The 27,289-nt window shown below is 39.2% G+C and overlaps 1 protein-coding gene across 1 annotated transcript in view; it reads left to right on the forward strand.

The window, feature by feature from the left end:
- The first annotated feature begins 4,805 nt into the window (after positions 1 to 4,805).
- LOC126015925 (WD repeat-containing protein 49-like) overlaps positions 4,806 to 27,289 on the forward strand; it is a 76,059-nt gene continuing 53,575 nt past the window's right edge. The window contains exons 1-7 of the mRNA XM_049778460.1: positions 4,806 to 4,969; positions 8,040 to 8,157; positions 10,472 to 10,536; positions 18,447 to 18,569; positions 19,874 to 19,942; positions 21,886 to 21,991; positions 25,713 to 25,864. Coding sequence (XP_049634417.1) covers positions 4,806 to 4,969; positions 8,040 to 8,157; positions 10,472 to 10,536; positions 18,447 to 18,569; positions 19,874 to 19,942; positions 21,886 to 21,991; positions 25,713 to 25,864 — 797 coding nt within the window. The remainder of the gene's footprint in view (positions 4,970 to 8,039; positions 8,158 to 10,471; positions 10,537 to 18,446; positions 18,570 to 19,873; positions 19,943 to 21,885; positions 21,992 to 25,712; positions 25,865 to 27,289) is intronic.

The following is a 27,289-nucleotide window of genomic DNA, read 5'->3' on the forward strand; positions in this document are numbered from 1 at the left end:
GAGATAGAACAAGCCATAAGAGAAATGGCAGAGGCAGATGTCAGGAAAGAAGCAGATGACAGAGCTAAGCAAGGCATGTGTGGGAGAAAATGAACAAAAAACAGTGCCATGAAGCAGGAGGAATAGTACACTCTGATTCCTCAGATTCAAATCAGATTCTAAATATTTTATAATGACCTGAGAAGGTGACAGGATTTAATGATGCTGAGATAATTCTCATTAATAGATCACACCCTGGAAATAATCTTACATAAGACATATGACTCAAAATTTTGAGTCAATTCACATTCAGACCTAAAAAAATAGAAGCACACTAACATTTTATTTGTATCCAGACTTAGTAAGAATGTGAACTCCACATACTGTGAATACAACACAAGCCAACACTTGTCACTGGGCCTGTCTCAGAGACTACAGGACACCTAGAAGGGCAGTGCTCCACTTAAAACATCCTGTCTTTAGCCATATCCCTCAACCTCATTCGGTCTTTGTCTTCTCATCTTTAAAATGGAAGTAATGAAATTGTTTCCTTGCAGTGTATTCTTGTGAAGATTTGAGGAAACAGTGCATGTGAAGCAGTCAGAGAGTGTGATGCTTGACACTAATCCAAGGAGGTGTTCTCTAGTCATGATGATCCTGGAAAACACTGCAACAAGCCATTTTTTTTCCAATGGCAGATGGTGGACTTGCTATTCTGCACACCCTCACTGTGTTGCCAATGTGTTTGCCCTAGGTTACAAATGATATCCTGTAGTGATGGGCACCCCAGGGCTTCCATTGGGGCCATGAACACACCCAGGGACCTCATGCCTGGTATTCAGACTTGCAGTCTGGCCAAGTTCATGTTCCACTCACTCCACTTGCTGATGATGAAATCCCATCTGTTTTCAGTGCTTAATATTGCCAGTGAGAAACAGCGGAAAATGAAACATGATCCACTCACTTGAAAAATTGAAAAATAGTGCATGCTTCTGTTGATAGAGCTCCAACTTTGGGTACTGAACATGTTGGTTTTTCATGTCCAAAAATTAATTAACTTTTATTTCCTTTAAACTGTTGCAGGGGTGCGTGAACATTCTGACTTTGACCTCTGTAGGTGAGCTATTAAGGTAAATATAGAAGTTTATATCTAATTTCAAACGAAAAGGGCCATTTCTTTAAAGTTTGATCTTTTCTATAACTCTAGCCATGGGATTAAAGCATCAACCATAAAAATTCTCTTAAGAGAGCATTTTAATGTTTCTTTCTCCTAATGTTCTTCATTTGTGTCTTCTCACTTTCACTAGTTCCTGGTTCTACTCTGCTATTGTCTCTTCATGGTCTATTACCGTTGTAGACTCCCACCACTGGAACGTTTATCTGTTCATTCAAGAAATAGTTTCTAAATTTATTTCATTTTATTTGCTTTGGAAATAAAAAATATAAGTCAACTAGACACAGGAAAGTCAGGACAAACATTTCAAGTATACATAAAATACTCAAAGGATCAAATAGAACTTAACTGCATTAGTCAGGAGTCAGGACATGGCAAACTGGTAACAAACAATCCCAACAGGTAGTGCTTTTCTTTTTTTTTTTCCTTTTTCAAGTATGTTTTATTTTATTTTATATAGATATATCTTATTTATTTATTTTGGTTTTGGGTCATACCTGGCAGCGCTCAGGGGTTACTCCTGGCTCCATGCTCAGAAATCGCTCCTGGCAGGCTCGGGGGACCATAGGGGATGCTGGAATTCGAACCACTGTCCTTCTGTGTCTAAGGCAAACACCTTACCACTGTGCTATCTCTCTGGCCCTATATATATATAGAGAGAGAGAGAGATAAAGATATATAGAGAGATATATCTTTATTTAAACAGCTTGATAGCAAATATTACAAATATGATTGATTACAAATATGATTGTAGTTGGGTTTCAGTCATGCAAAGGTAGAGCTTTTCATGTAAAAAGAGTATTTCCTGTTCACACAACAGTTCACGATACACATTTGGAGAGTGGCCTCCTTGTTATTTGGGGGCTCAGCTTCCATAGGCCTTATTTTAGCCTTTGTATCCAAGCAGTTTATTAAAAAAGAGATCCCAAGTGAAGGTTCATGTGAGAGAATTTCCAGGGCTTACTTAGGCCTGGAAATACTGTGGGTCAACACTACTCAGATTCTAATTCCAGAGATCCTTCCCATTTACTCCCATAGATGCTATAAAAATTCAAAAGGCAGGCATACTCCACACATTCCCTGACACTTTTACATCCTCCACAAATCCCTCAATGAATATCCCTCAAATTCTCCTCAACAGCCTTTAAAAATATTCTGTAGTCTTTCTTTGCAACACTTGGAAATGAATTTGCTTATTTTGGCCCAGAATCTCCTGACACAGATATTCATTAGAAGGCACCCTACTTTGCTCTCTGAAACACACTCAGGCCACACCCCACACTTACCTCCAAATACCCCTTCACAGTCCCAGACATGCACAGTCATTACCACACATCTGCCATGTATACACAAACAGACACACATTAACCTCCTTGTACACATGGTAGCATGTGATTTCATGCATATACAGTCATACCCATAGTTATTGCATACACAGATACATTGGCTCTATACATACTCAGTCACACATTGATATTATATATGCTCAGTTATACACTAAGCCGCACACAGATCCAACATACGCATGTCCTATGTACACTCAGTTATGCACAGATCCCATGTACATTCAGTTACACACATCTTATGCACATTCAGTTACACACAGGTTCCATGTACACTTAGTCACACACTTTCTTTACACAAGAAGTTTCTGCACACATAAATCCTGTACACATATGGCTACACACAGAGTTTATGCACACAGAGACCAACATACACCTCAGACAAACAAGTATAGCCTCTTCTCTCTACATAATTGATCACACAGACTCACTCAGAAATCTGACACCTAGATTTCCATCTCACAGTAAGACCCCCTCAAGCTTGTAAGAAGACTCTCAAAGTCAAACAACATAAACAAAGACACACACACATAGACACCTTATTTTCACTGCTCCAACTTACATTTAAGGCCATCTCATTGGGATAATATTGACAATCAATACAGGTCTTTTATTACCAATATCTGGAAATATTGTGTGGTACTCTGGTGATGACGGGCTGAAGTGGCACAGCACCCAAAGGAGTTCACATAGTATGACTTTGCCTTCCCTTGCTTGTCTGGCCCAGAAGATAGAAAAAATCTGAGAGTGCTGTGTGCCAGACTTCTTGGAGTTTCTCTTCAATGCTGGAGACTGTGCCTCCAATCCTAGGTGTGCTTCAGGAACCGACCAAGCCTGCTTGTTCCCCACAATCTCCTCAGGAATATCGTCTGCTCTGACCCCCTTCACAGAAGAGGCCTTCATCCCCCTCTCAGGAATAATATCCTGCCCCACACCCCAATGTTGGGGGCTTCCTGATCATACAAACTTAAAAATAAACACAATAAATTAGAGAGCAAATATGCTCCCAAACCCTCTAATTCACTTAGAAAATAGGTACTTCTAAAGATGGATGTAGTATGGTGACTGTTAGGAGAGACTTGGAGGAGATCAAACAGAAAACTAAGAGGATGGATAAAGGGACTTGGATGCAAGAAATAGCCTGAGCCAGCTGGTGGCCATCTGGGAGCTGTGAAGAAAGGGAAGAACAAAGTTGCTGAATTTCTAGCAAGTGGATACAGTTTCTCTTGAGAAGAGGCCACTGCTTTGAGGAACTGGAGAAAAGCCAGAAACTTTCCAGCTATTTTTTAAATAGTGGTTCCCTAAGAATTGTTTGCAGATAGGTAGGTGCCTATCTTCAGTAAATCAGTATTGGACATGGTTATCTTAATGAAAAGTCAGAAGGCATCAGGTGTGGTGAAATAGAACATCTCTGGATATCTGCATAAGAGGAGTAGGAAGAATATATCTTAGAGATGTCTGTATGAGAAATTTTTTGGCAGGGGCAGGGGGACCATATTTGATATGCTCAGGGCATTCTCTGGCTCTGTACTCAGGGGATACTCCTGGCCTTTTGTTCAGGGAATTCTCCTGACTCTGTATTCAGGGGATACTCCTTGGTCTGGCTTGGGTGACCATATCTGGTCCTGGGGATCAAACTGGGGGCTACTGCATGAAGGGTAAGTTCCATCGTCCCTGAACCTTCAAGTATTTTTCAATATTTTCAAATATTTGTGTTAATTTTTCAACATTTTCAAGTATTTTTGTTAACATTTAAATAAGACCATAAAAAAGACCCATTTCTATGGGATAAGCAGTGAATTTCTGTAATAGTTCTTCCCATTCTGGTTCAGGATAGGAGAACATTGTTGTATATTTGCATAGGAGCTCTCTATTAAAAAGAAGAAAATATGTTGCAGAATCATTATGGATATCATCATGTTTAGGAATACCATGCATCCTGCAATGTACCCACCATATCACAGCACATCTAATGTAATATCCAAGTTACTTTTCTTTGCCATCCTCCAGAGCTAAGCATCTCTCCTCTGGCTCTAGACTCCAATACTAATGCTCCCATCCCATACAGCCCACACCAGAAAACCCATCTCACTGAGTCACTCCCACAGTCAAATGATGTGTCTTTCTTCATTAAATCAATGGCAATCCTAACCGCTTAAATATTCTGTCCTGTTGTCCCCTGTCTCTTTCTTTCCCTCATTTGATCTATTTTTGAGATTCAATGCACTCCTAAATAGTCCAATCTCAAATATCTGCTCAGCCTTCTTCATATTTTCTCTGGATGGTTTTGCAAAACAACAAATTTGAGGATGTGGTTTAGTGGTCAAGCTCTTGCTTTACAGGCATGGAGCTACTATTTCCAAAACAAATACGGCCTCACATCACTGAGCACAGACTTACAAGCACTTAGATTTAGAAGACTTAGAAGCACTACCATCCCTATTATCACTGTGCATGAAAGCATGGCAGTCAGGTGTGTGACCCTTGTAGAGCCCTGTAACCAAAGATGGAGACAACTATAGCAATGACAAAGCGAAGGGGAGAGAGAATGAGTAAACATAATCTCCTACCCATACTGCACATAGTTACTGAACAGTTATTATAAGGTAATCTTTGTCCTAGAAAGTTGGGATATATCCCTGAACAGATACCTGGCATCTTGGGGATTGAGATTATCATCAGGAGAAAGATAATAAAAAATAGTAAATTAAGCAACAAAGGCAGCAAGTGCAGTGAAATAAAAGAGAAAGTTGAATAGGGGCTAGGGATCATGATTTATAAGTATGTGTTATGTGTGCATTTGTGCATGTGTGTAATTTTAAGCAAGGCAGAAAGGGCAGTGTTATAGAAAAGCTGGCATTTTCTGTATGGTAGTAGGAAAAACAGACACAAAAGTTTAAGGGAAGGCCCATTCCTCAGTATGAAATAGCCAGAAAATTACCCTTTGGTGAACTAGCAGCTCGTATGGCTGGAGGAGGATCAGTGCAGGATGAGAGCAAATGGCAGAGTTAGAAAAGGTCAAATCATGTGGAGTCTTGTTCATGTGGCACCCTGGTAGCCTTTTAGGCATTGAATTACATGCCCAAGTATTGAACATTTGTTCTGGGGTTGATGGTGACTCAACCAAGTAGGAGCAAATGATAGTCTGAGAGGTGATGATAGCTCTGTACTATCCACATTATCAGTATCTCTTCCTTCTTTTTTGGCTAAATTTCAATTCTGCTCTTCAACTGAAAACAGAAGACACTACAGAATTCAGGCACTAGTTCTTTATCCTTATTCATTTCTTGTTGGTATCTTCACACAGTGTTCTGAAGCATGTGGGCTTCTGACAAGTCTCCTCTCTTCTTATGCCCCACATGTATGCATATGTGGTTTCCTTTCCCTGAATACTGCCTTCTGGACCTCCACAGCGTCTCTTCCCAGGGAAATTTTTCCTCTAACCTCTAAAGCACAAGTTCCCAAGTAGTCCAGGCATATTTAAATGACAGCTCTGAGCCAGAATGTTCTGTCCACAATCTGTCCCTTTCAAGTAGCTAGGAAATTCTAGGATATAATAACCAAGATTTTACCCCTTGAGTCCTTTACAGACATTGTATTTGTAAAGGAATGGGTAGTTGAGAGGTTGGATGGATAGGTAAGTAAGTGGCTGTCTAGAGAGATGGAAGAAAGAAGAAAAGAAAGAGGGAAAGAAAGAAAGAAAGAAAGAAAGAAAGAAAGAAAGAAAGAAAGAAAGAAAGAAAGAAAGAAAGAAAGAAAGAAAGAAAGAAAGAAAGAAGAAAGAAAGAAAGAAAAGAAAGAAAGAAAGAAAGAAAGAAAGAAAGAAAGAAAGAAAGAAAGAAAGAAAGAAAGAAAGAAAGAAAGAAAGAAAGAAAGAAAGAAAGAAAGAAAGAAAGAAAGAAAGAAAGAAAGAAAGAAAGAAAGAAAGAAAGAAAGAAAGAAAGAAAGAAAGAAAGAAAGAAAGAAGAAAGAAAGAAAAGAAAAAGATATGAAGGAAAAGATTAGTAAAAGGAGAAAGAAGCTGTCTCACAAATAAAGATGAAGACTGGAAGGACCAACTCAGGATATAAAGCTTACCCCAAAGAGTGGTGAGTGCAGTTAGAGGAATAACTATACTAACAACTATGACAATGATGAGAGGAAGTAGAATGATTGCCTCCAATACAGACTGGAGGTGGGGGAGGAGAAAAATGGGGGCATTGGTGGTAGGGATGTTGCACTGGTGAAGGGGTGTGTTTTTTGGTTTTTTTTTTTATCACTGAAACCCAAACTACAAACATGTTTGTAAGCATGGTGCTTAAATAATTTTTTTAAATGGGGGGAAAAAAGAAGCTGCCTCACAAATTTCATATTTGAAGTGAAATTACTTTCCCAGAGCCTCTGCAGATTTTATCCCATTTCATTAGCTAGAAATGAGTCACATGACATTCCTAAAACCAAACAATCCTTTCCTTAGGTTCCTTCTCTTTGGGGAAGGTGGGTGGAGGTCGGAAGAGATGGTGGCCACACCCGACAGTACTCAGGACTTAACTCCTAACTGTGCTTAGGGATCACCCCTGGTAGGGCTGGGGAATGATTCTACATCACCCTATGCTCTCCAGCCCACTGCCTTAGTTTTATTGGCAAAGAAGAAAATGCATGGTGAGTAGACAGTCATGGATCCTCACAGTTCATCATTTCTTTGTTCTATAAAGCTGGATTCTGGATTTTGCTGTGAGAATACTGTCTCTTGTATGAATGCAGTAATTACAGTGTTTCATCATCACATCTGAGGTTCCTCTAAGTGCTTTCCACCTGCCTTTATTTGTGATGCCCATATGATCAAAGCCTGTTCTTTGAAGGATTTATTTAAAATACTTTCTTCTAGAAGACTGCCTAAGCCTCTTCTGGACCCGCATAGACTTCTAGGCATCCCTCATTGGTCAGTATTAGTATTGCAATCTTAGTGAGTCATTTCTCTCTGCAGCCCTCTTGGAACTTAAGGACTCTTTAACCTCCAATTGTATATGTCTAGTTGAGAACATGAGAACAACTCATATCAAGCATATTATTTACATGCTTGATCTTCTGGTGCCCAGAGAAGAAAGTCATCACATGGTCTGGGAGCTGTAGAAAATCTTGTGGAAAAGAGTGATGAGTGCAGTTAGAAAAATAACTACATGGAGAACTATTATAACAATGTAAATGAATGAGGGAAGTAGAAAGCCTGTCTAGAGTACAGGCAGGGGTTGGATGGGGAGGAGGGAGATTTGGGACATTGGTGATGGGAATGTTGCACTGGTGAAGGGGGGTGTTCTTTACATGACTGAAACCCAACCACAATCATGTTTGTAATTAAGGTGTTTAAATAAAGATACTAAAAAAAGAGAATATCTTGTGGAAATTTAGAGTACCATCTAGAATGGGAAAAATTTATTGTAGCAAAGGAGAGTAGGGAGGGAATTCCTGCCCAGAAGATAAAGCATTTGCTTTGAATAAACAGGCTGGGGAGATACCTTTATTTTTATCTCTTTTTGAGAGTTTTTGGGTTTTTTTCTTCATAGAAGTTGGAAGAAACTGCCCAAAGTGGAGAACATACCCAACATTAGCATTCATAATGCTGTGATCTCTCCCAATGTGAACTATGTCTGCTGGAAAGTGCACAGAGACTGGGTCACTCAGGTAAACATTTAAAAATAAGAGGAATATATGACTGAAATCCAACTACAATCATGTCTGTAATCAAGGTGCTTAAATAAAGATATTATATAAAATTTAATTTTCTTTAAAAAAAAAAAAGAAAAAAGAAGAGGAAGATTAAACTGCAACTATAGTATAGTGAGTAGGATGCTTGCCTTGCATGCAGTCAACCCGGATTCAATTCCAGGTACCACAAATGGCTCTCTGATTTCTGCCAGGAATGATCCCTGACTACAGAATCAGGGAGTAAGCCCTGAGCACCACCAACTGTGTCCCTCAAAACAAATAAGCAAACAATAAAATCACAACACATATTCACACACGCACAAACTCACACACAAAGAAGAGAAAGAATGGGGGCCAGAGTAGTGGTGCAAGTGGTAAGGCATTTGCCTTGCACGTGCTAACTAGGACAGACTGGGGTTCCATCCCCTGGCATCTCATATGATCCCCCAAGCCAGGAGCGATTTCTGAGCGCATAGCCAGGTGTAACCCCTGAGCATCATGAGGTGTGCCCCCCCCAAAAAAAGAGGAAGAAGAAAAAAATTTTAAGTATAAATAAATTGTAATTCCAATCTTCCCTCCCTCCTTTCAATATGCAAGGAATAGAAAGAAGGGCAGAAGTCCTTCAAGGTTGATGGGAACACATATTACTAGAGCACAGACTTTCACCTACATCTCTGGCCTCTTCTTAAACACATTGGCTTAAACTGGGTAGAGATGACTTTTTAAAATGATGTATGATGGAGAGCTAGGTCAAGGGATAAAGCACTTGATTTGTATGTGGCTGATCCCTGGTGGATTCCCCACCACCAATATGGTCCCCTGAGCACTACCAGAAACAAGCCCAGAGCCAGGAGTAAGTCCTGAACATGGCTGAATGTTCCCAACTCCTAAAAGAGTAAAATCAGAAATATTATTGTGTGAAAGGGGAAATAGATACACATAAATTTATCTGATAAGTAAAAAGAAAAGAAAAATAGACCAAAAAAATCTTAGTCCATTCACCTCTTCTAGCCATTTTATGTTGATGCACCCTGTATGTATGGTGTACTTTTGTACCTGGATTCCTTCATTTATGAATACAAAACCTGCTTTTGACAGTGTGTTTACTTGGTCCACTGAATTAGCAACCACTGACTTAGCTTTATCCCCTACTTTCTTATTATGTCCTCATGAGACTTGAAAGATAAAAGGTACAATACTTCTTTACATGACTGAAATCCAACCACAATCATGTTTGTAATCAAGGTGTTTAAATAGATATTAATTTTAAAAAAGTAAATTGTGTAGAAATAATAGTAAAGTATAGAAAAATAGTAAATAATAAAAGAATAATAAATGTGTAGAAATAAATAAAGGAAGAAACTGGGAATGAAAACAAACTAGAATATTCTGCCTACAGAGCTGAAGGTCTACCAAATGGTGCTGGGAAGAAGGTGGCAAGGAGTGGGTAAGAAATGAAAAGGGACCTCAAGGGAGGTGCCAGAGGAGGACTGTGTCACACTGGTGTGATGCCCAAAACACAGACATCAAGACTATTATCAATCACAATTACTCAAATAAAAATAATTATAAAATAAAGAATATAATTAAACATAAGTATGACTGTAAAAGAGAATTCTCAGTGAGAGTTGATTTTCCAGTCAAAGTCCTGCAACTATGCCAGTATACTCTGGTTTTCTAAGCTGTACCTAAAATAGGAAGCATATTGTTGGAGAGAGAGCACAGTGGGTAGGGCACTTGGCTTGCACATAATGGACCTGAACCCATATGGTATCATGTGCCTAGCCAAGAGTGATCTCTAAGAGCAGAGTTAAAAGTAAGTTCTAAGAACTGCTAGGTGTGGGTATCCCTCAAACAAAAAAGGAAAACAAAATTAAAGAAAATCTAAGCAGGACATGACCAGGAAGTGTATTCTCGGGTTTGCCTTGAGTATAGGACAAAGAAAGACAAGCCCCATGTGCTGTTTATCCAAATATGGTTTATAAAAATCTGCCTTAAGGAGAAATAGTACAAGGGTTAATGCACTTGTCTTGCATGAAGAAGACAGAGGTTATATCCCAGTCAGCAACACATACATCATTGAGCATCTCCAGAAGTGATTCCTGATCACAGAGAGAGAATTAAGCCCTAAACACTGCTGGATATAGTCCCAAAACAAATAAATAAACCAAATTGTTCCTCTCTAGGCAACTCTCTCTTTTTGCAAGAATTGTTAAAAGAGTGCTCTGACCCTACTTGGTCTGGTATGTAGCCTATTAGTGAGTATGTATCTCTTATTTTTCATTTCCAGCTGAATTACTATGACTCCATCAAAGCTGGTCATTTTCAAGCTGCAACCATGAGTCCACCGCTCTTGTAATATGGTACCCGCTTTTTTTCCCCTATGTCCCCATTCATTCCTTTTGTGGTGTCAAGAAGCTCCTACTTGCCATGTCTCCTACCTTTAATCATTCCAGCATCACAACCACGACATCCTACACATTCAAAGAACTGATGGTGCAGTTCAGAATGGGGCCATGCTCCACAGTTAGTCAGGCCTCTGGGGGAGGGTAGAGGAGAAGAATAGGCCCATCACCAGGCAGGTAAAGCTCCACCTGTACAACTGATAGCACAGACTGAGAGTTCCACCAGATTTGGTTGACTAAAATAAGACAAGATCCATTTCCAGCAATCTTGTGGAAAACTGCCTTATTTGAATATTCTAATGTGATATAGAGGAATAAACAGTAAACATTCACATATCCACAAAGGACTGTGGTCTTGAGGCATTGGTATGAAGCAGGGTTTGGTAATCTTGGAGAGGACCTTCCAAGTGTTTAAGGGACCTAAGGCCCAATAGGTCACTGCTATCACACAGGATGTGATCATGATTAGGCCCTGAGATGCTGGAGGACTAAGTGGTTTGGCGCCCAGAGAATACTTTTGGGAGACTATGTGGTCAGGGATCAAGTTAGGGTGGGCACCCTAACCACAATCTCACCCCAGCCAATTAGGAACATTTTAAGAGTTTAAAATAGATTGGACAGATGTAAAAGTTTATTGTAGGTAATCAGGAGATCCACCACCCTAAGAAATTTAGGATTTTTGAGAGGGTGGACTTGAACCAGTAAAATTTAAAGAAAGGTCAAAGTAGAACCCAAGTCTCAATCTGCCCCTTCTTATTATATGAGAGGTGCCCAGCCGCCAAGAACTAGATAGAGATAGATAGATAGATAGATAGATAGATAGATAGATAGATAGATAGATAGATAGATAGATAGATAGATAGATAGATGGATGGATGGATGGATAGGTAGGTAGGTAAATAGATAGATAGATTAGAGACGTAGATAGATAGATAGATAGATAGATAGATAGATAGATAGATAGATAGATAGATAGATAGATAGATAGATAGATAGATAGATAGATAGATAGATAGATAGATAGATAGATAGATAGTTATTCTGGAAATGGGTGAACCACAAGTTCAAACAGGTTGGTCTAAATTTTGGCCCAATCCCCTGACAATGGGCCCATTCCCTCAATACAAACTTCTGCGTCACAAGTAAATATAGGGCTAAAGAGATAGTAGTAAAGTGGAAACGTCATTTATCTTGTATGTGACTGACCCAGTTTATCTCAGGCACCACCTTATGGTCCTTCAAACCTCTCCAGTGGTAAAAACCTGAGCACAGAGCCAAGAGTAAGTCCTGAGCACAGCTGGATGTGTCCCAGAAAGCAAACACGACAAAAAAAAAAACCATAAAATATGAGTATCCAATTGAGCACTCTAATAGTAGTTGGACCCTTAGCTTGTTCTCACTTAATTGGTCTGAAATAAAGCCTGAATGTGGGAATATCTGAAAGCTATCTCAGCATAGGCTTACATGTGATAGGCCTTGAGTTTTAAATGACACTCAGCACCGTGGGGCCCAAGCTGTACTACATCACTGACCTAAGCACTAAATATCTCAGGTTCACATAACACAACCAAGTATCAAGTATCATCAGATTCCATCTAAAGTTACCACTGTAAAAACCAATTCCTTATTATTAATGCTTTGAACACGAGGTAAAATAAAATAAAAGTAAAATAAAAGCTCCAATGCTGTGATTCAAATTAAAAGTCACTGTTTTGAGGAAGAAGTTACATATCTCAGTGTTATTCCAAGGAGGACAACCACCCCCTATTCTATTTTTTCAGTTCAAGAATCAGGAACATTTTGCCCAACAATCAAGAACATTTAATTTGCCACCAATGTTGAGAACCACTCTTTGTGGCAGCCAGGGCAGTAAAGGGGAGGGGAGGTGGGATTTGGGTGTCTGTCAGAAACACCAGTTTCAACTCCAGTCTCTCCCTACCAAAGATCTTCACTTTCTAGAATCATCTTCCTTCTCTTGACCTTTCAGATTGTCCTTGATGGCCTTCCCTACTTACTGCCCTACTCTGTCCTCACTTGTGTATTTAAATGACCTAAACTATTTGTTTGTTTTATGACATCTTTAAGTCTAGTTGTCTGGAGCATATCCAAGCTTTGGAAAAGTTAAAATCCTAGATTCTGTTTCTTACTTTTTAATCCTTTCGTATCTGATACCATTTGCTACTGAAATCATGAAAATTCAGTCATGAGTCATGTTCATAGGCTCTACATTCTGAGAAGTTTTATATTTTTCTTGACAAAACTTTCCTCTAAGACCTCTTTTTTCTCTAATTCATAGCCACAGGTCTTGTGCACTTACAAGAAAACTTCCTTTATCAGTTTTACATTTACTGACATTTAAATTAACAAAGGAGCAGAAAGACAGGCAATAGTTATAGAGTTTCTTGGAAATTTTCATTAGACTTTCTTAGAACTAGTAAAATGATCTAATCTCTGGAGCCATGTAGGTTCTAAGAATCCTAAGAACTCATCAGAGAAAGAAGTAGCATAGAATTCAGACTTTGGTGGAGGCTGAAAAAACAATAAACCCAAGTCTTAGGTTTCTGAGCTCTAACCCCAGCTCTATCATTACCAATACATTACTTGGTCTCAGTTTTCTTTCTTGTTTGATGAGGAGATTGAATACAGACTGTAAGGGTACAGCTATTTCATATTTAGTCTTCATTCCCCTATTTCCTGTTCATCCCTTTTTCCTTCTAACATTATAGAAGTTCTTACAAATCTAAAACACTAGTAAGTGTCTAAGTATTACTAAAACTCTCAAAATGCTAGAGTCTACTATGCCCCTCATCTTCCCTGCTCTGGCTTGGTCAATATCATTCTTGTGTCTCTGTTCTGGACCTTTATGACATGCCAACCTGTATGCTAAGATGAGAAAGTTGATGCTTAGCAGGAAAGAAATATAGTAAGGCACTTTTCTTGCATGTAGTTAACCTGGGTTTGATCCTTGGAAACACATATGGTCCCCTGAGCCCCAGTAGAGTGATTCCTGAGCACAGAATAAGGAGGAAGCTCTGAGCACCAATGATTGTCACTGGAAGAAAGAAAGAGAGAAAGAAAAAAGGAAAGAAAGAAATAAAGAAAGAAAGAAAGAAAGAAAGAAAGAAAGAAAGAAAGAAAGAAAGAAAGAAAGAAAGAAAGAAAGAAAGAAAGAAAGAAAAAAGAGAGAAACAGAGACGGAAACAAAGAAAGAATAAAAAAGAAAGAAAAAAAGAAAGAAAGAAAGAAAAAATGAGAGAAACAAAGAGAGAAGAACAAAGAAAGAAAGAAAGAAAGAGAGAGAGAGAAAAAAGAAAAAGAAAGAAAGAAAGAAAGAAAGAAAGAAAGAAAGAAAGAAAGAAAGAAAGAAAAAGAAAAAGAAAGAAAAAAGAAAGAAAGAAAGAAAGAAAGAAAGAAAGAAAGAAAGAAAGAAAGAAAGAAAGAAAAAGAGAAAGAAAGAAAGAAAGAAAGAAAGAAAGAAAGAAAGAAAGAAAGAAAGAAAGAAAGAAAGAAAGAAAGAAAGAAAGAAAGAAAGAAAGAAAGAAAGAAAGAAAGAAAGAAAGAAAGAAAGAAAGAAAGAAAGAAAGGAATGAAGAAAGAAAAAAGAAGGAAGGAAGATAGGAAGGAAGAAGGAAGAAAAAGAAAAAAAGAAAATTGAGCTTGGGAAAAACTCAGGGAGCCAAACTCTTGCAGATTTGCTTATTCTTGCCTTTTCCAACATCTCACTTCCTATTCCACCCAAAACTAATCCTGGCTTTTGTCCAAGTCCATCCATCAACCACCCTCATCCCTACCATCTTCTCCATTCCTTTAAGCAACAAGCCTCTCATCTAGAGAGATAAAATAAACCCCAGATGGTTCCCGTTGCTGCTGACCATTATGGACTCATCAATCATGATAAATGCTCAATAAATACTCATCAGTAGTGGCCATCAATCATGACCATGGTCTGATGGCCTATGAAGTACAACATTGCTTCCCTCTGGACAGAATTCTGCCCTTTGCTACCTTCTCCTCTTGTTCCCTCCACATCTTCATAACTTAATAGGGAGCCTTCAAAGTTCAATTATCCACATTCATGTCTCCAGTACTCTCTCCAAGTTTCTGTCTATTGTCTCCAATTGCCTTATGTGTTCTAGAGACATCATCATTTGAATCATGTATACCAAGATTAAGTTCCAGGATAAAGGGAATAGTCTTTAAACACCAAGCACTACTTGATTAACACTCAACACAGCCAGGTAAAACAAAAACAAAAACAAATTAAGATCCAAAATGAACCCACATTGTTTCCATCTTTTTCATCTCAATTAGCTCTAAGTTCATTTTACCAGTTATTCTGCCCAAATCTAGCAGTCATCTTTGATCCCACTGTTTCACAGTCCACACCCAAATAATTGACCTTGCATATAAGGTGCACCCAGTATCTTGCTGCTTTCAGCCACTGCCATCATCTAGGGAAAACCACTCACTTCCCTTCCTAGTAGGCCTTGCAGGTGCCCAACTATTCTCCTGCCATCCATTCTATTCCTCTAATCCATCTCTGCACAGTGGCTAGCTAGTGCCCATAAAACAACATTCAGGTTTGACCAGTTTCTTATATCACTCAATAAAAATAAAAGTCATTCAGGGCTCAGTGTGTCAACCCAACCCTTATATTTTTAACTTGGGCTCCAGATCCTCTCTTCACACTGTTTGAATCACACGCATCTTTTTGAACATATTGCGGACTGTTTCATGGATTCCTTTTTTGCCTGTAAACTTCCATTGCTCTTTTTCTAACTTTTTTGCATAAATGTCACTTCTTAATAACACCATCCTCACCCATTTAATTATATACTGAAACAACTGAACACTCCCATCCCTCTTACTTTGTCCCCATCTAGTTCAAATTGTTAATTGCATTACCTCCTATACACTATAAATTGAATCACTTCCTATCACCTTTGCCCATATCTATTTTGCTATTTATCATCTGTCTTCCACATCAAAAGGCAATCTCCACAAAAATATGTTCTTTTTTTCTGATTAGATCACCATTATGTCCCAAGTTCTTAGAGTATCTCATGGCACATAACAGATACTCAATAAATACTTGTTGGATTGAATTGCTTATACATTAATTATTCCACATCTGTCTTTCCCAAAACAATGCTTCAAAGAAGTGTGCTTTCAGGAAACAAGGATTCTGCACTATCAAATTCAATGTTTTCCCATACCTCTTCTTTCACTCCTTCTAAACCCATGAGATATGCCTCCATGGTGCCTTTTGCCAACATCATTGCTGCCGTAAGTTTATGTGATTTCTCTCTCAGTACCATCACCAATAGCCCTATTTAATCACTAGAAAGTATAATACCATCAGGAAACAGGGAAAATGTTTAACCTCTTTTTTTTATGACACATAATGAATTGCTTCTAGTCTTAATTTCCTGAAAGAATTTTTTCCACAAGGGAATCCTCCTTTACATTATCCTGAATTTCAAAAGTCAGTTTAAGGCTAGTTGTATATTTCACATGGGTTCATCTCTAGCCAAAGGGAAGCATGACAGACCCAGCACAAGTGGCAAGAGAGAGATCTGCAGGATCAGCTAGTGCTCCCATGCAATGGGCTTCCATGAACCATGATGATAGCTGGAGTTTCTAGCTTTATTCTAATTAATACTAAATACAAAGTGGGGCATGCATCAGCCAAGGACATAGAAGGACACCTTGAAAGTTTGCCTTTTGCCAACCTAACTAGAGTTCTGCTTATGACTCATCTATATGCTTCTGCTATTCTAAAGACAGTGATAGAAGGTAGGAGTATGATATAGAAAGGATGGGCAGGAGAAACCTCCGATTTCCCTTGAAACAGAAAAGGTGAAGGTCCCAGCCCCGCAGGATGCTCTGAGCCCATGAGTGGGAACAGAGCTGTGGATCAGAATGATTCTCAAGCTACAGGATTCGCCTTCCTTATAGACCTCAGCACCTGATCTTGATAGTGTGTTGGGGCACAAAGCCTCCCTTTTTTGAATCTGTTTTTGGTTTCCATGGTGATCATTTAAACTTTCATCCTTCCTCCAGTCCTTGAGGGAGAGCAATGCTCTCTGGTTTCCATGACAACCGTTTAAACATGCATCTCTGTCTCTGTTGGAAAAGAACTGCTAGCAAGTGTGTATAAATGAATTGGATGGCTTCCTTTGCTCAAAAAGATAATAATAATAATAATAATAAAAAATAAAGTGACACACTGCTTTGAAGTTTCAGTTCTCTGCTCATAACAAGTAGGGTGAAAATGTCATACTGATGTTGGAGCAGTGTTGCTGCATTGTTTTAACACTTCAACTGCTCAACACAATACACAGGTGAACTCTGCCATCCTTGGCAATTACCCATTCTCAAATCAGTACCACCACCAATCTCCCGCCATTCCCTCTGTCTGGGCATGAAGTAGCTACAGATTCAAGACTGGTCGCCTTTTTTGATGCATACTCAAGGAAAATATGACCAAAGGAAGAAGGTAATCATCATTTCAACTCAGCCTTTTGCTCTATAAAAACAGTGGTGGCAGATAGTGGTCTCCTAACTCAATTCTTAACACTGCCTATAGACTTAGATGCTAGCCCTCAAAATATGGAAATCATATGTCCCAGTCTTTCACAAGTGACTCCTATTCTGTCAGCAATTGTGCGAACAATTTTACTAGGATCACAGAGAATGACTCAGGGGTAGGACAACCTACTATGCCTGGAGCCCCGAGTCTTATGCCAGAATGTTTCAGGGGTAAGGTCTCCTTGCCAGGCTTTTTCTTTCTATTTCCCCCATATTTTGCTGGGCCTATGCAAACAATAATTTCCACTCTCATACCTTTTTACTCTATTTCTTTAACTCTTATCCTTAAAAAAATAGCTGACTTAACCTTATGCTATTGCTTTAATGAGTTTATTGGTGATACAATAATTTTCACAAATATACTTGCTACTGAACTTTTTCTTCTTTCCTTTATCTTCCTTTTTTTTAGTTTTTTTTTTCTATTTTCTATTTTTTTAAATAACTTTGTTTTTGGTCATCTTGAAACAAATGTTTTATGATCAGTTATGTCAACTATGTGGTGTATTTTTTTAAATAAATTTATTTAAAAAAACATTGGAACTTATTTGCCATAGCAAACAATGACCCATCAATCACCAATGTTATAAATAATGAAAAAGTACATTTTTATTTAAATTGAGTGGAGGAAGGGAACACTGAGGATTCAATATTCTTTCACATCCCTCCCTTAATGTCTACAGTCACCTAGACAAGACTGAGATTAGGACACCTGGTAGATGGTGAGGGTATTTGGGGTTTTATTTCTGATACCCCAGTGAGACCAGTGCCTTAGACCTAGAGGAAGGATCTTGATCTCTTCTTTAATGCTTCTGTATAATTCTGCTGTTTGGATTCTATTATTCAGTTAGCTTTATAAGCCAGTAAATCATTTGACTGAAAATATTTACAAAATAATTTTTGTAGGAAAAAACTGCCTGGTGTTTGAAAAAATGGATGTATCAATTGAGTAAGTTCTAATTTTAGCCAGACTGTTCTGGGTTTGAAGCTTGTTTCTACCACTCTCTCACCTTTCTTTCTTTCCTTGTCCTTTTATTCTTTCTTTTCACACCTGAATGTGCTCAGGACTTTCTCCTGGTTCTGTATTTAAGGATTTCTCCTGATGGGACTTGGAAAACCATATGTGGTACCAGGAATCAAACCTAGGTTGGCATAAACCTGGAAGAGTCATATGCAAGGCAAACACCCTAAACTCTGTTATCACTCCAGCCCCCACTTTCTCTCTTTTTATTTTCTTTTCTTTCTTACTTCTTTCATTGCTTTCTTTTATAGGGGTCATTCCATTGGTGCTGAAGGTCAGAGTGAGGTCACTGTCTATAAGATTCAGCCAGCAGTGAATGAAACCCACAGTGTAGGCCCAGGAATGTTTGGAAATAATCAAGGATACAAACAAAGGTACTCAGGGGTCAAATAGTGCTGGAGATCAAAGTTAAGGTTTCACATAAACTAGGCTTGTGCTCTACCCTTTGAGGCAAAAGCCCAGTCCTTTATAAACTATCTTCTTGATGGTCAGTTTTTGACTTTTCCTTTGGGCTTAATTTTAATCTGTATGTGACAGACAAATGTGTCCTTTTCACTGAATTTCCAAAAAGATAAAACAAGATCATGGGTGGGATACTTTTAACACTATGCCTGACACCTGGTAGAGATTTTTTGTTTGTTTGTTCTGGTGGTACTTAGGGCTCACTACTGACTCTGTGCTCAGCAATTACCCTTGGTGAGCTCCTGACAAACTCATGATACTGGGGATTGAACCATAGTCCACTTCCTGCAAGGCAAACAACATACAAATCTGCTAAATAAACAACTACTATGACTCCAGCCCACTTGATAGGGCTTAAAGAAAAGATTTTTTTCAGAGAGAAATGACCTTCTCCATATTCCTCTCCTAACCTCATGACTTGCTTCTTTTTTTTTTTTTTTTTTTTTTTTTTTTTGGTTTTTGGTTTTTGGGCCACACCCGGTGTGCTCAGGGATTACCCCTGGCTGTCTGCTCAGAAATAGCTCCTGGCAGGCACGGGGGACCATATGGGACACCGGAATTCAAACCAACCACCTTTGGTCCTGGATCGGCTGCTTGCAAGGCAAACGCCGCTGTGCTATCTCTCCGGGCCCATGACTTGCTTCTTTTTTGACAATGAGCAGAAAAACATTGCTTCTTTTACTCACATCATTTTGTTTCTTTAAATTCCATGACTTAATAGCTGGGGGTGAAGAATGGTAGTACAGAAGGTAGGGCATTTGCTTTGCATGCTACCAATCCAGATTGTATCCCTGGCACCAACTAGTGTCTCCTGAGCCCAACAGGAATGATCCATGAGTGCAGAGCCAGAGTAAGCCTGAGCACCACCAGGTGCACACTAAAACCCTCCACCATCCAAATTAGCCATGGTGAGAGAAGAAGAAAACACGAGGTAGACATTGCTGAGAGCAGACCTGGGCCCCATAATAACCAAGCACTTGTCATAAAATTGACTGATTATATGAGGAAACTGTTTTTGTTTTGTGTGTGTGACCATTTTAGGGTGCACAATGGGAACAACAAATGTCAAGCAAAAGATGAAAGAGTTTGGGGATATTCAGAAAAATGTCAAAGCAAGAAAAGGCAAGGTATTCTTTGGTTTGCCCCAAAGCCAAGCAGAAGGTGATCAAATAGTGTTTCACATTTACAAAGGAGTCAAAGCATTTTCATTCTGTAGAAGAAAGAACTTGCTGCTGACAGGTGGAATGGATCGCATAATTCGTGTCTGGAATCCTTATTTGCCTGGGTAAGTCTTTTTTTCTCCTTCCAACCAGCTATACCAATGATCATTGAACTGGAGAAAGGTAGGACATAAAGTCAGATCTAGAACTCACAATACCTTTTTCAGAAAAATATAGGATGTCTCCTACACACAACCTAAAAAATTAGTGGGTTTTTTTTTTCATTTTAGGAAAATGGTAAATTCATTTAAAATGCAAAAACAAGGGTCTGTGAGTACTACACTCCCCCCTGCTCCCCACAGCCACATGGTTTCTTTTTATTCAATGCTGACTTCTATAAGAGTTCATGACCAGTTTCAAAGAGATATTAGGAAGGGGCATAATTAACACATCTATGTTCCTCACTCAGGAGTGTTTTCAATCACTTCTCCACTGGAGTTACCCAGCCCAAACAAAATTAATGACTCTACCTCCTCAGAGACTCAACAGAACTGATGTAAGAAAACAGAGGTTGTGCTATAAAGCCTAGAATTAGGACAGAGGGAGTCAAAGCAGTCAGTCATTGAGGGCACTTTGCCATCACACCCTTACCACTTACCCTTACCCTTACCCTTACCCTTACACACCTTACTCTGTGCTACTGAGAATCAGGCTCAGAATATTCTGTGTGGGGAGGGAATAGGTGTAGGTCACTTTCTTGATCACCAAAATGGCATCATTTATTAAGTTCCTATCTTGTGCCATGCAATGTGCATAGACTATCTATAGTCAGTTCATCAAGTCCATTAGCAAATAAAGACACCAAAGCTCAGAAAGGAGTTAATTTTGGGGTAAATCATGGCAAAAACAAAATGCCTATACTATTTCAACTGAGAGACATAGAAGGCAAGAGAAGTAAAAGAGAATTGCTTTCTCAGGAATTGAAAGTGGGGATGAGGGGATAAGAGCAAGTCATCTAGGAATTTTTTAAACCTGGGCTGGACAGTTAGCAGGTGATGCCTGTCAGTAGCAGCAGGCTTAGAGGAGGCAGGCAAACAAGCAGGATCTGATCACTTTCTGGTTCAGAATGGGCATTTGTGTCAGTTTTCTCATCTATGATGTGCCCACTCCTAGGCAGGAATAAAGATTACAAATGAGATAAACCCACGAACAGCACTCAACATAATGTCAGATGTATAATAAGTAAGAAAAATCATTTCCTTCCCACTTAGATTCCCTTAAGTCCCCATTTGTCACCTGCCTGAGCATGCTTACTTTCCAGTGCTTGCCTGTGAAAGGTCCCTCTGCTCTCTCCTTTACGTTAGTTAGTCTTGGCTCTCCTTCCACAGCATACTCAACTCTGAGATTTTTAGGGACTCTATGATCTCTCACAACTCCTAAAAATGAACTTATATTTTAAGAGACAGATAGTAAAATAAAGTAAGGCGTTTGTCTCAAAAGTAGCTGACCTCCATTTATTTCCCAGCACCACATGTGGTCCCTAAAATACCAGGAGTGGCAGGCATAGATCCTGAGCATCACTGGGTATGACTTAAAACAAAAATAAATAAATAAATAAATAATTAAATAAATAAATAAATAAATAAAATATATTTAAAATATTATCAAATATTCAAAAATAAAGAAGTACTGCCCCTCCACAGCTCAGAATATTGCTCACTAAAACAAGCAACAACCATGAAAAATATGTGCCAGCACACACTGTATGCTTCCTCATTCATTCCTTTCATACTGACATTATCGGCAGTGGCAGAAACAAAGCCCAGGGCTTCAGTTCACACTGAGTTGTGTTGCTATAACTGGGTATTATTTGCTCACTTCTTTTATCACACAAGACATCTACTTGTGTAATTTCAGAGAAAAACATAATCCTCCTCCAGGCTGAATAGAATTGCCAGATCTGGGCCAAGTTTAGTCTTGAATTTTTATTTAGAAATCGCAGCTAGAATTTCTTGGTACTCATCTGTTTGTTTGTTTGTTTGTTTATTTGTTTGTTTTCCTATCCTAGAAAGCCAATAGGTATGCTGAAAAGTCACACAGCTCCACTGGTTTATATACATGCCTCTGCTGAAGACAACAAAATATTCTCCATGTCCACTGACAACATGGTGAAGGTCTTTGTCCTTTTATTTTAAAAGCATTACTTGATATGTTTTACACCAAGAATATGTTCCTTTCATATTTTCTTTTGTCCATTTTTGCATCTTTAGAAAACACTGCAATGGCAGATACTCAAATATGTGTTAGCTCTAGAAAGGGAGGTGTGTAGATAAACTGAAGGGTAGCTTTCCATTATTTTGGTTTTGGTTTTTGGTTTGTATTTTGGTTATTGGGGGAGGGAGCTCTTAGTCTGCGCCTGGCAGTAGTTGGGGGATATTCCTGGCTCTACACTTAGGGGTCACACTTGTTTGGGTGCAGGAGACTAAATAGGATGTCAGAGATCAAATGCAGGTAAACCACATGCAAGGCATGCACCCTACTCATTGAACTATTGCTTTCTGGCATGCAAGAATTTTCTATACTTGGTGTTTCTTACTAAACCTCGTTTTTTATTAAACCTGAGATTTCTTGTTAAATGTACAAATTTTGTAGCATGTAGATCCTACTTTTTTTACTCTCCAAATCCAATATGTTACAACATGTAGCATGAAAGTGTGTGTTGGAGGAGGGAAAAGAGAAGCAGGGAGGCATCCTGACTACCAAGGTGCTTATCACTCCATTTAACAATGCACTTAGGGTATATGGGCCCTTTGTAAAATGTTGACTGTCTGCAAACTTATTTAAACTGTTCTGGACTTAGTGACAAGACTATTATTGTCTTCATTTTATTGGCCCATACCTTAACTTTATACTTATGGTCCTGTCTTTCTATAAAAATTTTATTATCCTTCTATCTTCATCATGCATAATTTTATACAGATATAAGGGGAAATCTCAGTTGATCTGTTCATCCACCATTTCATAGTCTTTTCCAGTGACTATGACAAGTATTGATGAGTCATTTACCTTGTTTCCTAGACTATCCTGGGGTTGAATGTGGGAATAGAAAACCCTCTGAATCAAAAAAACTCTGAACCCCAGGATGGTGCTAGCAGTGTCTCTGCTTTGTGTAGAAACAAATAACAGCTCTCTGACTGTTCCATAATAAATGATGCATAAAGGCAGTGGACTAAGCTGTGTGTGCTCATATTCATAATTGTGAAGTCTGAATTCCCAACATCTTGGAATGTGACTGTCTTTATTTGAGACAAGGCCTTCTCCTATGTCATTAAGGTTCAGTTAGTTCCTATGGGTGAGCTCTAACCCACTGTGACTGGTATCTTCATAAGAAGAAGTAATTAGGTCACCAAGGTGAACTAGAAAAGAGAAAGAAGTCTTTCTCCAAGCCAAAGAAAGAGGCTCTGAATTTATTTGAGCTGTCCCCAAGAACCAGAGCTATGGAAACAGAAGCTTGTTTAGTGGTTGTTGCCTGGAGGTAGGATTAAGTAGAGGTTTCCTTTTAGACTAATGAAAATGCTTTGAACTTGGAAAGTAGTGAAGGTTGCCCAATTCTGCAAATATGTGAAATAAACAAATATAAAAAGCAAAATGGATGTTTTAAAATGCAAATTTTGTGCCAGGAATTTATTTCAGTAAACCTTTCTGTCTTCCTCTTCCTTTTTCTTTCTTCCCATCCTTCCTTTCATTTCATTCTTTTTCTTTCTTTTTTTTCTTTCTGTTATTTTCTTTCACTTTCTTTTACTTCCTCCTTTCCTTTTTTTCTTCCTTTCTCTTTATTTTTTGACTAATAGTACAATTTTTTTTGAAGGGTAAGAAAGCAATGAAAAATGCTATCAAAGTCTGAGGCTGAGCCAAATTCAGGAACCAGGGAGATGGTGGCTAAAAGTGTCTGGTAGAACCATCCTGAGTTAAAGGGAGGGTTAGGATTGGAGATGTAAATTTAGAGACATTAGCATTTAGATGAAACTTTAAGCCTGAGAGTGGAAGAGATTGCAAAGGCAGTCTGAAGGGGCAGGGAACAGAAAAGCTTGCCTGACTGGGCCTGGGGCACTGGGATATATGGGGATTTTGCTGTTGCTGGGATCCTTGAAGAGTGACTCTTGAAGAGAGTTTAACATCCACCATGGCAATGGTGAGGATATTATATATAAAATTAGATTTGGAGAACCCATCAATGATACCAACAGGACCCAAACTCAATTCAGTTCTCTAAGCAAAATTGATTGAAATGGATTTCTGAACTTGTTTTATTGATTTTGAAAATTAAATTCATCCAAAGGCAGTCTTCAAAGCTTTAGAGTTGGAGACTTTATTGTTTTAATGAGCTTTTCTTTCCCCAAACTTGCCTGCAATCAAAAATCATATTCTGAATGTGAGGACTCGTCTTCTGGCCTATTTTCTTTCCCTGGTGCCTCTGCATTTTCTTTTCATCTAAACTCATGACAGATTAGCTTCTTGCCTGTAATGATTTAGACATATTGAATCTCTTCCCAATGAATGTTTAAAATTATGGAAATCCTATATTGCAAATATGGTGTATAATATATTTCAAATATGTTATATTATCAAATAAAAGCTAATCAGCTAGGACCCAAACAGCTTAAGTTTCTAGCAAGCTGATTAGTTTGTCTTTATTCTTTTGAATTTCTCTCAGCCCAAATATTTCACTTCTTTGTAAATCACAGAGATGCAGCAATGTTTTAGGAGTCTGATTTCTGGAATTCTCTAAAGGAGAGCAAAGTGATAGATTTGGGTTTTTACTTGCTATTTTCTGTAAATTTAATATTGCATAGCATGAAGAGAGCTGTTTTGTGTCAACAGAAATTAGGATGGAAAAATGATATTTCTTGAAAGGACAAGAGCATGATGTATTTGTTAAGGCAATACTAATACTGACAAATAAAAGACATACCTCCTATAAGTTGAAAGCAGCAGAACTCATTTCTGTCTACTGTAATAAGCCAAGAACAGTATTCCTGGCAAGAGACATTTTCTCTCCTTTTTAAGAACCAGGCTGACTCCATCTGCCAGGCCCATGTTGCCTAGATTCTTAGAGTCCTCTTCCTCCAGGTATAATTAGGCTGGAATATATTCATCTCTTCAAAATCCCAAATATTGGGAGTCAGAATGATAGTAGAGTGTGTAAGGTGCTTGCATTGCACACAGCTGACCTATGTTTGATTCCCTTAACATTGCCAGGAGTGGTCCCTGATAGAGTCAGGAGTAAGCTTTGAGCACAGGTGTGACCATTCAAATTAAATTAAAATCAAGTAAAATTCCATCCAAAAGAGAAAAGTCTCTCCAGTGTTCTGCTGCTACTTTCAACAGCTCTGGGTGGAAGGGAAAGAAACTGAGATGTTTGTTTATCATTCTGCTTCATGAGTTAGCTGCTACCAGCAACATTGTCATACAAGGAACAAGAAAGTGTGGCTAAGACTGGTTCTTGGGAGATAAAACATACAGAATTAGTTTGAAACTGTAAAACACCACAAACTAGGTTAATCTGGATGACATTTACTGAACAAAGACACTTAATCCTTTGATATATCATTTATTCTTCTGTGAAATGGTTGCAAAGGATTAATCTTGTAGATTACTTGTGTTATTTGGGATGAAATGAATGAATGAAGAGAACACAAAGTGATTATGCAAAATGACCTAAGTAAAGAAGTAAAAGACAATTATGTCTGGTTACGTTTATATGTGGAGTATGAAATACTAAAACATACAAACTCTAGCCAATTCTCACCACTTCCCCACAGCAGGGACAGCTACAGAATCACAGCACAGGGCTGTTCCAAACCTCCAATGACACCCCCTTTATTTCCTTCTCAGATCTGGGACCTAGACACACACAGCTGCTTATTTCTGCTTCCACCAAAGCCAGCAGGATTACAGGCAGCAGGCCACACCTGCCTCTACCTTCCTCACCCCAGAGCCCTGTGTGTGGCCACCAAAGCTGTGGCACTTCTGCATCTGAAACTGAGGTACAGTTTTTTTTTTTACCCTGACCCACCAGCTCTATAGCTAGGATGGCAGAGCTCATTGCAATTGCTCCCACCTCAACTGAATCCCATCAGTAATGGCTCTGGGCAAGGCCCCAGTTCGTGCTCCTTTCATGGCTTGCAATCTGCTCTCAAAGGAGCCCTAGAACTTGTGCCTATAGTGACTCCAGAACCAGTGCTTTCTAGTACCCCAAAGTCTGGAAACTGCCTCCTGGGCCCTGCTGCTGCCAGTCTGGCTCAAAGTAAAGCACCCAAGCTTGCTTGTGGACTGTGAGTCAGAGAAAAAGGCCAGGTTCACAACAGAACCTCAGTCTCAGGACAGGCATCCATTGGAGACTGTGCAGACTTGTGAGTGAAAGATGTGCATGGACCCCCTACTAGGCTTCTCCTACTCAGGACCTCAAGACCAGAGAGTTCTAGTGCCTTAACTCTTAACTCCTCAGCACCTTTCTTTTCTTCCATGGTGCCTCTTTCTGTTGAATCCATAGCCTCATTCTCACCACTATATCTGCACCCATGTCCGTGTCCTCTGCTTCCTCACCAGTCTTTGCATGCTGTTCTTCCACTCATATCCTGGTTTACTTTACCATTGCCTCCTGACCTGACCCCCCCCTTTTTTCTTACTGTCCTGCCTTTTACTGACCTGCTCTTCATCTTACTGCATCCCACATTCAGATGAGGCTGTGCTAAAGAAAGAGTTCTAATTCTTTTTTTGTTTTGTTTTGTTTTGTTTTGTTTTTGAGCCACACCCGGCAGTGCTCAGGGGTTACTCCTGGCTGTCTGCTCAGAAATAGCTCCTGGCAGGCACGGGGGACCATATGGGACACAAGAATTCGAACCAACCACCTTAGGTCCTGGATCGGCTGCTTGCAAGGCAAACACCGCTGTGCTATCTCTCCAGGCCCAGGAGTTCTAATTCTTGTCTGTCATCTAGGCCATTATTTCTCAACCAGGGGCTTTGTGCCCCACCTAAAACCCCCCAGGATATTCTAAGAAGGGCCATGGGGGAAAATTGCATAACTTGGAGACAACTGCCTAACTGCCACAAGAGGGAATCAGTTCAGGGAAAGGGCCTTGGTGGGGAAATGGTTGGGAAGCACTGATTTAGGTCAACTCGGAAGTTGTAAAATGAGCAAAGAAAGTGCCTAAACAAGGGCAAAAATGCCCAGGTCACCACAGTGGGAATTAGGAGCTCCAGTGATTTAAGCTGCTGTGGTCCATGGTTTAAAAAACTGCTGTTCATAGCCTTCTCAGTAATTTTTCGAAAGGGCGCAGAAGTCTATCTGAGAACTCAAGGAAGAAGGTGCACTTTGCATTTAACACACTAGGAAGCATTTGGGTAAGCCTGCTTTCCCCAGAATCTGCAGAGACCATCCTTACCAGTGCTTAAGAGTCTAAAACACTGTA

This window comes from Suncus etruscus, chromosome 8, assembly GCF_024139225.1.
Source record: "Suncus etruscus isolate mSunEtr1 chromosome 8, mSunEtr1.pri.cur, whole genome shotgun sequence".
Taxonomy (NCBI): domain Eukaryota; kingdom Metazoa; phylum Chordata; class Mammalia; order Eulipotyphla; family Soricidae; genus Suncus; species Suncus etruscus.